Raw genomic sequence first — 16,830 nt, forward strand, 5'->3', positions numbered from 1 at the left:
AACAGTCAGAGCTACATAATAGAGAGATCCTGTCTTAAAAAAAAACCTAAAAGACAACACACACACACACACACACACACACACAAAAAACAGAGCTGAAGAAAATATCACTTCAATCTGGCAACAATTTTTAAAGAAAGATTTAATGTAAACAGTCTTTCGGAAAGTCTATTTTTACTTAAATTAAAGAAAAGACAGGTGCATAATACTTCAAACTTAGTATTTAGTCTATGGCTCCATTCGAAGAACTTTTAAAAAATGATATGAGATTATGCCTGGACCAGTCAGAGTTAGTAGTTATGTACGGGATATCAGAAGGCCAATTAGTAGACAGCCTCAAAACATAAGTGGGTGGTAAAGAAGGGAAGAGAGAGGCAGTTGTAACTAAGTGAAAGAAAAACATACATGTTGCTTGGAAAATACCTAAACCTTGAAAGCACCACCCATGCTTATCTCTTCATAAGTGCAGTATGAAGCTGCAAGTCCAGTAGGCAGCATCATGTGCAGCGTGGAGGGGTATGTGCAGCGTGGAGCGGTATGCGCAGCGTGGAGCGGTATGTGCAGTGTGGAGGGATATGTGCAGCGTGGAGCGGCATGTGCAGCATGGAGCGGTATGTGCAGCGTGGAGCGGTATGTGCAGTGTGGAGGGATATGTGCAGCATGGAGCGGTATGTGCAGCGTGGAAGGGTATATCCAGCATGGAGGGGTATATGTAGTGTAGAGGGGTATATGCAGTGTGGAGGGGTATGTGCAGCGTGGAGGGGTATATGCAGTGTGGAGGGTTATATATAATGTGGAGGGGTATATGCAGTATGTAGGCTAGAGTCTTTACATTACCCTCTTCATTTCTTTTTTTCTTTCTTTCTTTCTTTCTTTTTTTTTTTTTTTTGAGACAGGATTTCTCTGTTTATCCCTGGCTGTCCTGAAACTCACTCTGTAGGCCAGGCTGGCCTCAAACTCAGAAATCCGCCTGCCTCTGCCTCCCAAGTGCTGGGATTACAGGCGTGCACCACCACCGCCCGGGCTTACATTATCCTCTTCTTATAATGAAGGAAACCTGCAAACAACAACTGTTTAAAGAAATCCAACCTTCAACACAAGAGACTTGATTTCTAAATATATCAGGAATATAGAACTTATATAAAATACTACTTGCAGGGCTGGGAATGCAGTTTGGCTGGCAGTGTTTATGCATGAGCCTGTTGGTTCTATGCCTTTGTAATCTCAGAGCTCAGGGAATGGAGGCAGAACTACATACTCCACTCATCCTCGGCTACACAGTGAGTTTGAGAGCTGCCTGAGATGCATTTGAAAGGAATTTATCTGAAAACCCCTCAGTAGATAGCTATGCTTGCTGTCAAGCCTGCGGATTGTAGTTCAATCCCTAAGTCACACACAGCAGGACAGAAGTTAGCTGTCTCTAACATGTCTGTCATGTCATGTGCCGTGGTCACAGTTAAATGTGTTAAAAAATCATAAATACTATAATAATTTAATTATATTTTCTCCTGTGTCTTATTGACTTCTCAAGGGTCACTGAATAATCTATAAAATTAAAGTATAATTTAACAGTCTTTGGAGGGTGGGGATGTGGCTCACTGGAAAGCAACAGCCTGGCTTGCTGGGCAAACGAGACTTCAAACCCGTTAGGAAGGACTTCCGGTGCCTGCTTTCCTGCCAGGGTGGTCTGGAGTACACTGAACATATGTGACAAAGCATGCAGACAGCCATTCTCAGTCACGCTATTGGTATTCGGAAGCGCTTCAGTTTCATCAATTACGTCCCGCTCTAAGTAAACCAGTATGTGGAAGGGAGAAACTCTGCATAAACAACAACTCAGAAAGAAAAGGAGGCCGGGGTAAATTCTAAATGCACGCCTTTTAAAATCCAACAGTGGCGATAGATGGGAGAGCATGGGGTGACTGTCCCCGAGTGGCCCACTGCCCGGGCATGAGCACACAGCACGCACAGGTGAAGGACAGGCGAGCCGAGGTGGGCAGTGTCCCTGTGATGTGCCTTAGCCAGGCCACCTGAAGAACTAGTGCTCCTTCACCCTCCGCCTGCTCTCCTCTCAGACTGAGCCCTTCTCTCCTGCTTCTTGCTGAAGTGTAGAGACCCCTGTCCTGGGAGGGGAGCACTGAGCGCCACCTCCTTCCAAAAGGAACTGTCTCAGGGCCTTCTGGTATTTTCCTCTTAATAAATTCTTCAGTTAATACTTTGAGACTACCATGTTTATACATTGGGGCATGAATGAGTCATATACTGTGGAACTTGCCTATAAAACCCTTCTTATAATATAGACTAGCTTTTACTTTAAAATCATGATTAAATGAACAGAAAATTATCTAGGGTAATATATACCATGATATTAGCTTAAATACTCGTGGGAGCTGGGAGTATTGTTCAGTGGCAAAGCACTTGCCTAGTATGTAGAGGGGCTGGACGCTGGATTTCATCCCCAGCACAAGAAGCAAAGGGACTGGAATCGGTGAGGACTGTTTGGAAGCTGCCATTATGGATAGCTTCCAGTTCGTCTACATTTTCTGCAATATGCATATATGGTTTTGAGGTCTGTGAACTGCTAGTTTGGGGCAAACATGTATTATTTATTACCATTATTTATATGGCGTGCACTGCTGTGGGTACTTGGAGTGACCTGGAGCGCACGGGGAGAGGACCCAGCCAGCCAGGGAGGACTGGTGCTCTGCCCACCCCATAACCACTGGCTTTAGCTTCTCCTGTTCCTTCCAGAGTTTCTGAAGGTAAAGACAAATGAGTGTTATTTCTCCCCATATTTACACCACACACACACACACACACACACACACACACACACACACACACACACACTGTTCTATACCCTGGCACTCTGTTTGTGAATTGTGACTGGGGCTGACAGTCTTTCCCATTTCTCTCCTTACTCACTGTGACAGGATCTTCCAGCTGAACCTGGAACATGTCAATCAGCCCAGCTGGCCATTTAGCGCTGGAGAATTCTGCCTTCTAGATTCTGGAATTACAGTGAGCTCCGCATCTAGCAGGCATTTATGTGGATGCTGAGGGGTCTGAACTCCAGTCCTTGGGCTTGGCACCAGCACCTCTCCCATGAGCCATGTCCCCAGACACCCAGGCCTCGTCTTCTCCACAGAAGGGTCCCGTCCCCTTCAATCCCCAACCCTCTCCTCTCGGTTGGTTGGCACTCCGCCTCTCAGGGCACTGAGAGAGCGGCACAGCAGGAAGCCAACAGTCCCACAGACACACACATTGCCAAAGGCATGAGCTAGAATATGACACACCACCACCACTGCAGCCACTGAACCCAGCGACAAGTCTGCCTAACATGACAGGAAAATGACACATCAGTCAAGTCTGCAGATGGCATTTCTTTTCCTCTGTGAAGGAAACTGCACCTTTAAAAGCCAGCACTGTTGAGCACAGCAGCACACTGTCTCTAGGTAAGCCAGGCCACACCCAGGCTCTGGGTACTTAAGGCAGCTGTGGACCTGAGTTGGCCTTAGCTAATCAGGCACTGGCTTGTTTACTTCTGAGACAGCGTTAAGCGTGGATAGTTCTCTGAAGCCTAACTCACAGCCTGGTACGCCGCTGCATCAAATGAAATGCTGGCCCGGAAAGGTGAAATCCCACAGCTCTTCCTCGGCAGGCAGCTGCAGTGCAACAGCACCACCAAGGGGACCGCCGCTGCGGCATCTTACCCACTCCCCCACAAGGACATCAGGCCCCTGACACAGAGAAGCAGTACCAGGCTTCAAAGCATTCTCCATGAGCCAGGCTGGGGGTGCCCTGCCAGGATGCGCACGCAGCCAGCACTGCCCTGGACATCCCCAGATACGGTAACTGCCTTGGCTGTAAATGAAGGCACCTTGGTGCATAGCGAGCATTTCCTTCTCAATGGGAACTAACAGGCAAAAGTGTATATTAAATATGAATCAAGGGAAGAAAATGCAAAGACTACAGTTTAAATTAAATCATTTTGTACTTTTTAAGTTTGAACAGAAACATTGAATTTTATTTTAAGCCCAGGTATACTAGGGAATAATTTATGAAGCCAAAGTTCCTAAGGCAGAGACAAACAAGCTGTCTCCCTGTTGTCTTCTCATGGCCCTGTGCCCTGCCTCTGACTGGTAAAGGTGGTAGAAACAATGGTCTCAGACAGTTGGTTGAGGTTACAGGAAAGCATACAGTTCCTGCCATTCCGGGGACAAAGATGCTTAGGAATCTGGCTGCACTATGAGACAGACGGTCAAGCCTCAGTGGCAAGGTCACCCAGAGAACCGGGGCATGCCAGTCAACCCCAGAGCGGCTCTGCTGAGAGCTGGCATCAAGCCAGCTCAGTGCTTCACACTCCACCACCCTGTTAGAAAAAGTGCAAGCGACCTCAAGTGCAACACCACCCAGCTGAGTAATCAATCACCTACACCGAGAGAGATTATGACCACGCCCTCTTTTAGGCCACTGTGTCGTCAGGGGGTCTAATATACAGTAACAGACAACCCAAACCCACCAATGCCCATACCAAGGGCAGGATGAACAGTAAACTTAAAAAAGTTTGCCATCTATAGCTCTGAAAGAGCCCACAAGTTCCCCAAAGAAGAAAAGCAGATTATATATAGCCCCTCTCTATTCCAACTCCCTGATAACTATCTTCTCAATAAATATTTATTAAATGGAAAAATGAATAATGCAAGCATAGCTAAGTATTGATTATATTGATGGAAGGAAGTAAGGACATAACTAATTCAGAAACAACAGATGACTAGAAGTGTCTGCAGCGGGCTTATAACTCACACTCGCGTGCACTCTACGCAGGCTGTCTTCGGCAGTGCACCGAAGTGCAAGCGCCTCACCCCTCCGCGCCACCCCTTTAGGTTCTTACAAGATTTCTAAGGGCCCCAAGGTGCGGTTCTTATCGATGAATTTCACAGACAGATTTTAAAGTTGAGAGTAACATAAAATACGCTTTAGTTCATTTAAATATAAGAATGAAAACTTCTTATGTGGACATAAATAATATAGCTAAAGAAAGAATAATAGTCATATAAAAAAATACTGCTTCACTGAGTTTGCAAAAGTGTTCCTAAATGCTGACATACCTAATCACACAGTGTGTTCCAAACCCCACATTCATTTCCAGCATCGCTGGGATTACAAAGTGTTAATGCTGCCAGGAAGTAAATTCAATTCTAATTTCTGCCGAAAGCTCTTAACCCCATGGTTGTCCTGGTTGAAATCATGAGCTCATTTAATTAATTTTAAAGAAATTGCCAAGTTTACATAACCACTGCCTGCTACTGGTTTTCTCATGTCAAAATTACATCCCATCAAGAGGCTAGTTTTCACATGTGCGCTTTCTCTGAAGACAAACAGAGCAATGGACAGATAGGTGTGTGGAGACTTTATCACACAAAACACGAAAACAACAAGTACTCCAGTCAACATTCATTACAATTCACCTTTCATACAGTCTTGTCAAGGATTATTTTAAGTGAAAAATGGCTTTGCTTTTTTGCTGCAAGTCTGTGTGGAGAAAGGTACAGTGCTGGTGGGGTTATGCTAAGGTCTGAGGGAGGCACTGGGCCCAGCACAGTGTGTGTGGGTTTAGGCTATGGTTTTAGCAGCTTTGCCAATGATTGCTACAGTCAAAATGGCAAAAAAAAAAAATAAATAAAATAAAAAAAGTAAGTCTGGTTCTAAGCCCCCCAGGGCCTGGAGACACACTTGGAACAAGACTGTAATAATCCATGAAGTGACCATCCACTCAAAGGTGGTGTGCATCCATAATCCCTTCCGCTTGGCAGGGGAGGGCAGGATGGTCAAAAGTCATCCTTGACTTCAAGCACAGCAATTCAAGGCCAACATGACGCACGCACGCACGCATGCACGCACGCACGCACGCACGCACAGATGCATGCGCAAGAAGTCTTTCTCAGTTTGGGGCAGAGCTCCACCACACACTGAGCTATTTGATACTGAGTAAGTTTAAGAGGCTCTCTGGCCTCCATGTCCTCACCTCCATAACAGACAGCACACACCTCTTAGAGCTATAGTCGCGCTCACCACGGAGTTGTCCCTGCAGCGACTAACACTGGGCAGACTCTCAACAGACCAACTCACTATGGCTTGAAGACAAGACACTTGTCTTCAGCATGAGGGTGGGATACACACTGATATTTCCTCTACTACCTGAAGAGATACCAAATCAGAAATCAATCCTCACAAATGCTTATTATCTTTATACAATATGATTATGATAAATCAAATAATGTCAGGAATTGTTCAAAACAATCCCTAGGAGGGAGAGCAATGTGGGACTATCAGTGAAAAAGGTTGAGTGTGAGCTGATCTGGTAAGAAAAGTTCTTATTTGACAGTGCATGCATGTAAACACATATCTGCTCATGTATGGCATGCATGTGGAGATCAGAGAACAACCCTCAGCAGGCAGGTGGATCTGAGTTCACGGGAAGTCTGGTCTTCATACAGAGTTCCAGGCCAACCACAGCTACACAGTGAGACCACTCTTCATAAAACACAACACTTGGCAACAGAGGGTGGTATAAGACTGTGAGCAGCCCACAGATGGAGGGTCTGAGCGCAGCACCTTCCTTTCCTTAGACAAGTCTCTTCTGAGATTTAAGAGGTTCTTCAATGTAAAATGAACAATGGGCATGGAAACTAAGTAACTCAGTGCCATCTCTGAGACCGACTATAAGCTATTCCTCACAACAGTAACAGGCAGAGTAACATCGCTTCTGAGGGCAGTTCCCCACTGCCATGGGGCAACCTAGCAGGAGCTGGCAGGCTGTGGTGTGTGGTAGATGGCAACTAAGCCAAACAAGGCGGTCTACTTGGCGCAGGGGTTCCTTCTGGCCACGGTCAGGAGGTTCTAAAGATGTCCTATCAGAGTAACAAGTTTTATCATCCATTCACAGATCTACTGAGTCACCAGAGACAAGACACGGTAGGCATCCTCTAGGAAGGCAGATTTCCCTTCAAATTGCTCCGACCCAAGGGGCTTTCCATGTGCCAAGTCATTCTCCTCATGGCAGCCCTGGCAGGATCTTGCTGTTGTGTGACTGGTACTCTGGACACACAGGGGCTCCTTAGTTACCTGTCTCCAGGTTACCAGGCTCTCGGGCGGTCTAAGGCAGCAGTCTCCAGCCTTGTTTGCTCCATCTCTCCTGGGTGGGGTGGGGTGTGTGTGGGTGGCTCTTGATTCGTACATGTACAGGCTGGATAGATAATCATCTTAATTCTCTTTACCCTTCTGTCTTTCCCACTTCCATGAGTCTTGGATAGGGTATTTCTGGTAAAGTCCATGAAATATGTACAATACAGTGAGAAAAATGCTTTATTAAGAACTCAATTTGGACCGGGTAATGGTGACACACGCCTTTAATCCCAGCACTCGGGAAGCAGAGGCAGTCAGATTTCTGAATTTGAGGCCAGCCTGGTCTACAAAGTGAGTTCCAGGACAGCCAGGGCAACACAGAGAAACCCTGTCTCAAAAAACCAAAACCAAACCCAAACTCAAACCCAAACCCAAACTCAAACCCAAACCCAAACCAAACCAAACCAAACCGACAAAAAAACCTTAATTTGGAGAGATGGCTCAGCAGTTAAGAGCACTGACTGCTCTACTTGAGGTCCTGAGTTCAATTCCCAGCAACCATGTGGTGGCTCACAACCATCTCTAATGGTATCTGATGCCCTCTTCTGGTATGAATGAGGAAGACAGCTATAGTGTACTCATAAATAAAATAAATCTTTAAAAAAAAAAAAGAACTTGGTTTGTAGCTCAGTAGTGGTGGCCCATGCCTTTAATCTCAGCACTTAGGAGGAGCAAGTGGATCTTTATGTCTTTATGAGTTCAAGGCTAGCCTGGTCTAAAGAGTGAGTTCCAGGACAGCCAAGGCTGCACAGAGAAACACTGTCTTGAATGAAAAACAAACAAACAAACAAACAAACAAACAAATAAAAATGAAACTAATTTGTTTCATGTCAATAACACATTGATACATTGATGAGGGAGGGAGGGGCAGTGGGGACTGTTGGAGGGAGGGAGGGGGGGCGGGGACTGTCAGAGGGAGGGAGAGCGGGGACTGTAAGAGGGAGGGAGGGTGCGGGGACCATCGGAAGGAGGGAAGGGGAGCAGGGACTGACCAAATGACTGAGAATAAGCAGGGGCAAGGCCTAGCTCTTTCTCTTGTTGTCGCTGAGCTGAACAGACTGACTCCTACATCTGCTCCTGCAATAATGTCCATGTGGATTAATCATAACTAACTGTCTGTCTCCACACTGTCACATGCCAACTGTGAAAAGTTGTCAGAGATGATTTGTAAAGGTTTTTCTAAATCTGGGATTTTATGATGCAATACAACTTTTACCAAATACAATATTTCACCCAAAATATCCTGGATCTGTCAAGGGCACTTAGATTAAGGTTCCCAAGATTAAACACCCACAGTGAGCTAGGACCCATGTGGGTGGAGATCAAGGGACTAATGTGGCCATAGTTTCCAAGACATAGAAATCCAATGGAGAGGGCATTGGGCAGGCATCAAGCATGGCAGCCAGAGGGAACCCCATGGTGCCACTGGGGGAATGACAAGTTGCCCATAAAACACTGACAGCCTTCTCCACTAGCATCAGAATACACAGCAAAGCAAAGATTTCTGGGAGACATCACCTAAAAGCAGAGACATGAGCAGCCTCTGCAGTGACCTGTCTTGTCATGGGCGCTCTTCCTGCAGCAGCGGGCAGTTTGCTGTCACAGAAAGTGAAGGCGCCTCCCTCGAGTCAAGCTGGGGGCTTTGCTTGAAGCCTCTTTTAAAAGATGACAGAAAAATCTAGCAAGCGTAAGCAAGAGGGCATGTGTGCACCATTCCTCCTTCCTGACTAGCAGTGTTAAATTCCTGCTGCCTCAACTTCCCCACAACAGACTGTAGGCTGGAACTTGGCTAAGGCTCCCAAGCCGCTTTGTGTCGGGTGTCCCTGTCACAGCAACAGAAGTGAAGCAGGGCCTTTGCTCTCCCCAGCATCTCACACTCGGGGCTCCGGTCCTGGAATACAACACGCTGCGAGTGCAGCTCTTACCCGCCATCTGTAAGCTACTCCAGGGGCATGGAGAGCAAGGCGATAGCATGAGGACACTCACCCCTACTGCTTTAGTGATAATCGTCTATAATAAATATGAAAAGAGACTATCAGACTGCCACAAAACTATGACAAGTCATCTATTCGGTTTAAAAGTAGGGTAAAAATAAAATCCCTGGTCCTTATAGGAAGAGATGGGACTGGTACTTGATAATCCATGACTAAGGGCGATGCAGTAGAGACGTGTTTCTAGGCACCTCTACCGTGCACGCTCTATGGAGCTCTAAGCACGTTATTCTAATGGTTCATTTCACATGGCAAGGTAGTTCACAAAGGTCTCTGCTTACAAGAAAGCAAATTCAGATAAACGTATACTGCCCTGCTTTTAAAGCAAACATTCTGGTTGTGCCAGCAGTCTAAACTGTAATTTATATCATTTCACATGTCCCATCAAGCCTGCCAGGACACTGCCGTATATAGCAGCTCTCTGCGCCATCACACAGTTCAATTAAAAGCTTAGAAATTTCCAACTGGGAACTGTAAATGCTCCTAATGTAACTTCTTAAGAAAAGACTAAACTGAAAGGCAAACCATGCCAGATTTCCCTGAAAAACTTCTCTGCCTTCAAAGTACCACTGCCACAGGAAGTAAAGGAAGCCAGGTTTCTAAGACAAACATTTCTCCTTCCTTCCTTGGCTAATGCTCTGCCAAGATCAAACGAGGGTCAGCAGAGACCACAGCAAGGCAGAATCAGGAGTTTGTCTGTGCTCAGGCATTGGGGAAGAACAAGTTAATTCTCTATTAAAACGGAGATCACGTGTACTGTTGGAATTTGGTAAATACTGCACTTTCACAACGGCTAGCGTTCTAGAGTCTCTCACAGGAACTCATTGAGATCTACCCATTAAAATAAACTGTTACTATCACAACCCTCTACCTGCATCCAAGGGCATCTCCATTTTCATCATTTTGGGAAATACTGGCTATCAGAAGATACCAGAGCACCTGAGAGGCTGAAAGAGTCATCCCAGGCCATACAGCAAGTTCAAGGATAGCCCGTGGTACAAAGCGAGATAACGGTGTCTTGCAAAGGTAACTGAAGCCAAAGGGGTAGGGAAAACCTCTAGCTCACAGATAGCTGAGAGTAAAGCCCTTTCACCAGGCAGCTTGGAAAAGACCTCTGAGACATGTCCATCCTGTGGCCCAGGGGCCACATACAGCAGGGAATAACTACAAATGTGGTCGTGAAGAGTTCTGGGGATGGCTCAGCACAAAACCATTGATTGCACATTTGTCAAGAGCGAACCATGTGCACGACTGTGTCACACTGCAGTGTCAGAAGGTTAGGAATGTCAGTCTGTACGCTGCTGCCATGAGCACCTGACTGCACTGCATGTGACTGACTCTCTCGGCTGGCTGTTTCCCTAGTCTGTTTCAAGCACTCTGACCTGCTACCTTCTCAATTACTGCTCTATCCACCTGGCCAGATGGCCGACACCCACTTCCCTCAGACGGAAAAGTGCTCTAACAGAAGGGGGAATTAGATACTTAGAAACGGCACCAATCCCTTCTTGGGGTCTGCACGGCAACTAATAGCAAGATACAAATTTCACATCCACATCTTCCTTTTGCTATTGTGCTATTGCTTCTTCATCTTAAACTCTGGGGCAGAGTCCCAGCTTGACCCTGCACACAAACATTAATCATCCAAGCAGAATCAGTCTGAAAGGCAGTGCTATCCATCTTCCTAGCCTGTCCCTCTTCTAGGGTGAAGATGGGGAGCATCTTTTGTCTGGTGGTGGTGTTTTGTTTTTCGAGATAGGGTTGGGTTTCTTTGTGTGTAATTCTGGCTGTCCTGGAACTCACTCTAGACCAGGAGATCTACTTGTCTCTGCCTCCGAGTGCTGGGATTAAAGGTGTGGGCCATTATGCCCATCTTAAACTAAGGCACCCTCACTGTTGGTTTTTACAATAATCTCTTCCAGACCCAAAGAGGGCCCAAAGGTCTCCAGTCATTGTGCTAAACCTGCAAGTCAGCTTGGATTTGCAAAGAGCAGAGCCTCACAGACATACCTGCTCCTAGTGAGGGCATCCCCAACCAGGGGAACCTCACGGAAAATGAGTGTCCCCTCAAGCAATAAGAGCTTCTTTTGAGCCATCTGCAGAATTCACAATTAAAAAGATCAACCTTTTAAGATCAACCTTTAAGATGACACTTAGGCCAAACTGTTTAACGACTGCAGACTTCACCTTGTCCAAGCCCCCCTCCATTAAAGCACAGCGCTCACGGCGGTGTCCTAAAGGAGGCCAGAGTGCTCACTATCTTCCCAGAACGGCCAGTTCTATAAACGCCCCTGTCTTGCTCTGCTTTTCACTTTTACTTTTGCTTGCTTTGGGGCTGGGAGAACGCACAGTCCTGGCAATATGTCAACTGCTGGAGTCCAGACCCCTGCTGAGGATTCCCATCCTAACAGTCACTATTGTCACAGCATCTTACAGTTGAGGGACATGCTACAGAGAGAAGTTAAAAATCTTTTCCAAGATCCCACAGCTGGTAAGTTTTGGAGCCAATACCCTTGGCAATTGGCTCCAGTGTCTGTTACACTCCACTGCACTGACAGTACAATGAAGACAGATCTTGATTATAAACAAATCAATAGGTGTTTCGAATCTATGAACATGCAGTAGGCATGGAGAAATGGTGAAGACAGGATGAGATACTGAAGGGAAATGCCTGGTAATTTATCCATGGGTGTAGAAGCCAGAAACAGGAACTGGGGGACTCCAGACACAAGGGAAACTTTCGCTTGTTTGTTTTTAGCTTTAGTAGGTTGGTTTTTTGGTTTTCTAAGACAGAATCTCTCTACATATCCCTGTCTGTCCCGGAACTTGCTTTGTAGTCCACGCTGGCCTTGAACTCACAGGGATCTGCCTACGTCTGTCTCTTGACTACTAGGATCAAATGGTTGTAGCACCATGCCAGGCTAAAGGAAAATCTTAAAGTCAGGAAATAAACAACTGAAATCCATGCAGCCTCTTTTGTTTTTCCATGTGATGCCTTACATATAACCTGCACCTATACAAATGAATCACTCGCCTCAAATAATGAACACATTAAATATTTGCTCCTATCAGACATTCTAAAGAATTTGTAAAGTTAATCAAAACACAGATCACATATGATTGTGATTTCTCTAGGGTACTAAGAGTTTGTGTGTGTGTGTGTGTGTGTGTGTGTGTGTGTGTAGACTGTTACTAAATATGAACAACTTCAGCACCAGAGGAAATTGTCCCTTATGTTTATGTCCAACTAAGGAGATTTTAAGTTTCATTAACATCCTCTCATAGCAACATGTGACTCTTGTATCTTGCTGAAGGTCACATAAAATACTGGCTCTAAGTCGGGCGTGGTGGCGCACACCTTTAGTCCCAGTACCTGGGAGGCAGAGGCAGGCGGATTTCTGAGTTTGAGGCCAGCCTGGTCTACAGAGTGAGTTCCAGGACAGCCAGGACCACACAGACAAACCCTGTCTCGAACCCCCCCCCAAAACAAACAAACAAACAAAAAACAAAACCTGGCTCTTCTGAGTTTTACAGGTGACATATATAAAGTTGTATAGACTTTTCCTAAGAGAGAATTTAGAATATATTCATGAAGTTTCTCACTGGAAAGGGTTGGCAGGATGGCTATCCAAATCCCTGGGCTCTGCACAGCTATGGCTACACATTCCTTCCCATGCTTTGCAATCTAACCCTAGGTACATACATTTTGTAGAAAATGAGTTTTCTCAAGTTACAAAAAGCTGGTCTCCATTTCAAATTCGAGACAAGTATTTTATTAGAGAATAAATTTTGGTTTCCAGACAGACTTCAATGTGCAGACAAAGCATTTGAAGATGATGTTGAGTCCTGCAGAATGAATTCCTTCCTAGATCACAAGGATGCTTTATCCAGAGAAGCATTAAAATACAGAGCTCAGACAGGAAGCACCAGCACAAGCACTGGGAACTGGCTATAATCTGCCTGCACAAATGTGATCAACAGACTACACCACTGAATGAAGGTCACTCTATTAATCCATAGTTTCTTTGTCTAAATCCCATTTACAACTCATTCACTCACTGTTTTGTCATTTAAAAACAAAACAACAACAAAAAGAAACAAGAGACCTTTTCTCCCTTCCTTCCACTCTCTGAAACTGTATGTCCACCATTCGCGGCCCTCCCCAAGTCCACAGTTCATTTCACTTCTTGCTTTTAACCCCAGTGTGTGTCCACAGTATGCCAACTGAACCAACCGTGTACATTTATTTACAGTTTTTTTATCTTCACTGGTATATACTCACACAGTGCTGGGCTCTATAAGGACATTTTAATACAAGTCTATATTGTTCATTGAGCACGTTCTCTCTTATCTTTCACCTTATCACTCACCTGTCCTCCTCCTCTCCTGGGACTCTCACGGGGATCCCTTCTCACTGTGACCTGCCCTCACCCTGGTGGCTGTCACTGACATGATCCCGGGCTGTAGTATCTAACAACTGCTCTCTCTCGTCACCTGCCTTCTCTCTTTATGCGATGTCTTCTCACCATTCTATGACCAACCACCTCTCCTCGTGGTAAGAATTCTACTTTACTATAGCATTCGTATCTATGTAAGCTCTTTATACTATACATATACAAGGCCAGATCCTTATGTCTGCCGCTAAGTTACAAGTTATTTGAGGGCAAGATCCTTATCACTAGTTCTGATATGCCTTAGTTAGTTAACATAATTCCTCATTCACATAGTGCTAAGTGAAAACCCAGTATTGTAAAGGAAGTGCCATTTGTCAGTATCTAAACACACATAACGGATACAAACTATATTCCTTATCTTGGTTTGTTTTCTATTTGGGGGACTACAAAAAACTGGGCAAACTGCCTTCATTGGTGATTTCTTTCTAACTAGGAAATTTTGTTTAACTTTATCTAAAACACACTACCAGAACTTAAGTCAGGAACTAATCTGTTTGGAATTTGCATATGGAATAGGCCTTAGAAAATAGTTATTATAAGAAAACCAATCTGAAGCCACTGAAAAACTCTGTGTATGCAGACAGAAGAGGACCAGAAAGCAGCAGAGAGCATCAAACTCACGATGCTGGAATAAGCCCAGGGGTACAAGGTCACTCCTGGAAGCCAAGGGCAGAACAGCAGGAAGATTCCAGGGTATGAGGAGACTGTTATACTTTGGGTAAGAAATAAAGCTCATGTTAATACAAAGTCAGCTAACCAGACAGTCTCGCACTACTGCCCACCCTAATACAGTAATAATATACAAAGAGCAGACGTGAATTCTATTGTGAGTCAATGTAAAATAGTCTCTACTGAATTCTGAAGACAGGTAAAGAACAGAAGGAAGTTAATTCTGAGTAGTTACCAAAACTGAGCCCAGGTCAGCATACCTAACACCACTAACAAGGCTACAGCTAGATAGATGGCCTTAGAGGAAAATCTACTATGACTATTCTCCTAAAAGGACACACCATTAGAGCAACTGACTCCTAATGACTTACTGCACATGCACAGATCAATGCCCTGCTCAGCCCTCACCAGAGAAGCTTCTCCCTGCAGTAGATGGCAATTAGCCTGGAGACCCACAGCTGATCAATGTGCAGGGAATTAGAGGCTTCGGAGGGCTCAGCCCTAAGTGAGTGTCTACATCTCTCTCTCTTTCTCTCTCTCTCTCTCTCTCTCTCTCTCTCTCTCTCTCTCTCTCTCATTCCTCTCTCTCTCTCTCACACACACACACACACACACACACACACACACACAGACACACACACACAAGCTCAGGGATCTTATTCAGAAGAGGAAGCAAATGGGTTTTAAGAGCCAGAGGAGAATGACTTCAAAAAAACAAATGTTTCTGGATGCAACCATGTAGATGCATGTAGAACCCTGGCCGGGAGAGGAAAAGCCACTCTTCTGTAACAGTGTGATACCTGGTGTGTATCGGCCACACTCCAGGGCAGGCCCCACGCCCAGGAGCCACTGACCAGCACACATTGGACTCAATGGGTTTTCACAAAGGAGGGGAGAACATGAAGTTGCCTGGGTAGGGAGATGGAGGACAAACTGGGAAGAGTTGGGGGAGAGAGATAAAGATGATCCAAATACACTGTATGATATTCCTGGGGAATGAGTAAGAAATATTATTAAAAGAAATGAGCCCAGCTCAGCAAACGGACACATGGGTTGAATGTGAGACTGCACTTAAGAGCCATGTGGAACTAGGGCCAGCATCAGTCTGAAACACCAGAGTAACTGCTGCTGGGCACCATGGGCGTGCCTGCAATCCCAGATCAGGAAGCCCAGGCGAGAAGATTCAAGGCCAGCACAGGACCACAGTGAGACCCGAGGTCAAAAAACTCAAGGGCCAGAGACAGTAGTGGAACCAATGCATAAGGCGAGTAAAGCCTTGGGTCCAACCAGTGACAGAGACAAAGAAATTCCACACTGTCCTTACAGTAAGAATCAAAGAAGAAACCACAGCTTCCATGACACACGTTTTACATGTTCACTGCTAAGCCGACACTGAGCTGCCATACATATGAGAAAAGCCTGGAGTGCTAGTTAGGATTGGACAATTAACTTTCCTACCTTTAAAGTTTCTGGTGAAAACTGTTGGTGCAGGCCAAATCACAGCTCCTCAGGAAATGTTAACGTTACTGTACTTGGCCAGAGGGAGCATGCAGGTATGGTTCTGTAAGGTTATTAAGGCTGGAAGGGGACTGTGCACTTGTGAGGTGGGGCCTAGGCACCATCTAAGTGGAAGAGAGGGAATCGAGGACCACAAAAAGGAGTCGTGAGGTCAGACAGGGACTCAACCACCCACTCCTGATAGTGGCAGAGACCACGAGCAAAGAACTTCTAATAGCTGGACACCAGGCTATCCCACTGAGCCTCCGGGAAAGAAGCCACCTCTGCTGGCCTATGACTTAAGCCTACAAAACAGTAACATAACGAATGTATGTAAATAATAGGAGTAACGGCTGGGGCAGAGATCATGGCAAAGTTAAACAGCCATGGAGGGAATCCTGGTGGGAGGCAATAGTCCAGTGTACAGCCCTTGCATAAAACACCACCAAAAGCAAAGGTGGAAATCCTCAAAGGCAGGCAAACCCAGAAAGCTATGAGGGTGTAGGGTGGTGCTTCACACAGTATTTAGCACAGTGGTTAAGGTTTCGTTTGCGTTTCTAACAAAGTAGTATGCCTCTGGAAAGCTAACACACAACGTGAGACCTACAACTCTAGTTTATAAAAGGATCAATATAAATAAATGCCATCAACTCTGATCAACAAGTATGTTAGGAAAAAAAAACAGAACAGGGTATTCTCAACCACATGGGAAACAGTGGGAAGCTGAGGAAAATCTGTTGCTTTTGAACATGTTTTAAAAGGACCCTGACATAGTGCCCATGTTAAAAGGCCACCCAAAGGCAAAGCCCAGCGTCTGCTTTCCAGCTGTGCTTACCTGATGATCCTCTGGGCAGCATACTGGTGGAGGGAACGAAACTGTGCTGACATGTTTGCCAAAGCTGCCAGGCAATTTGTGTGCAGGTACTTGTCCTGTGGGGAGAGAGCAAGATTAAAATGCACACCATAGCTTCTCCACACTTCAAGGAAAGGTAACTAAAAGCAACAGACACCGACTGCCCTAATGCTAGAGTATA

The 16,830-nt window shown here is 45.5% G+C and overlaps 1 protein-coding gene across 3 annotated transcripts in view; it reads right to left on the bottom strand.

The window, feature by feature from the left end:
* The window catches only part of Dym (dymeclin), a 262,686-nt gene that overhangs the window by 144,644 nt on the left and 101,212 nt on the right, over nucleotides 1-16,830 (bottom strand). For all 3 annotated transcript variants that reach the window (XM_052155709.1, XM_052155710.1, XM_052155711.1), the window contains one exon: nucleotides 16,632-16,726. In XM_052155709.1, coding sequence (XP_052011669.1) covers nucleotides 16,632-16,726 — 95 coding nt within the window. The remainder of the gene's footprint in view (nucleotides 1-16,631; nucleotides 16,727-16,830) is intronic.

Source organism: Apodemus sylvaticus, chromosome 13 (genome assembly GCF_947179515.1).
Source record: "Apodemus sylvaticus chromosome 13, mApoSyl1.1, whole genome shotgun sequence".
In the NCBI taxonomy this organism is placed as follows: Eukaryota; Metazoa; Chordata; class Mammalia; order Rodentia; family Muridae; genus Apodemus; species Apodemus sylvaticus.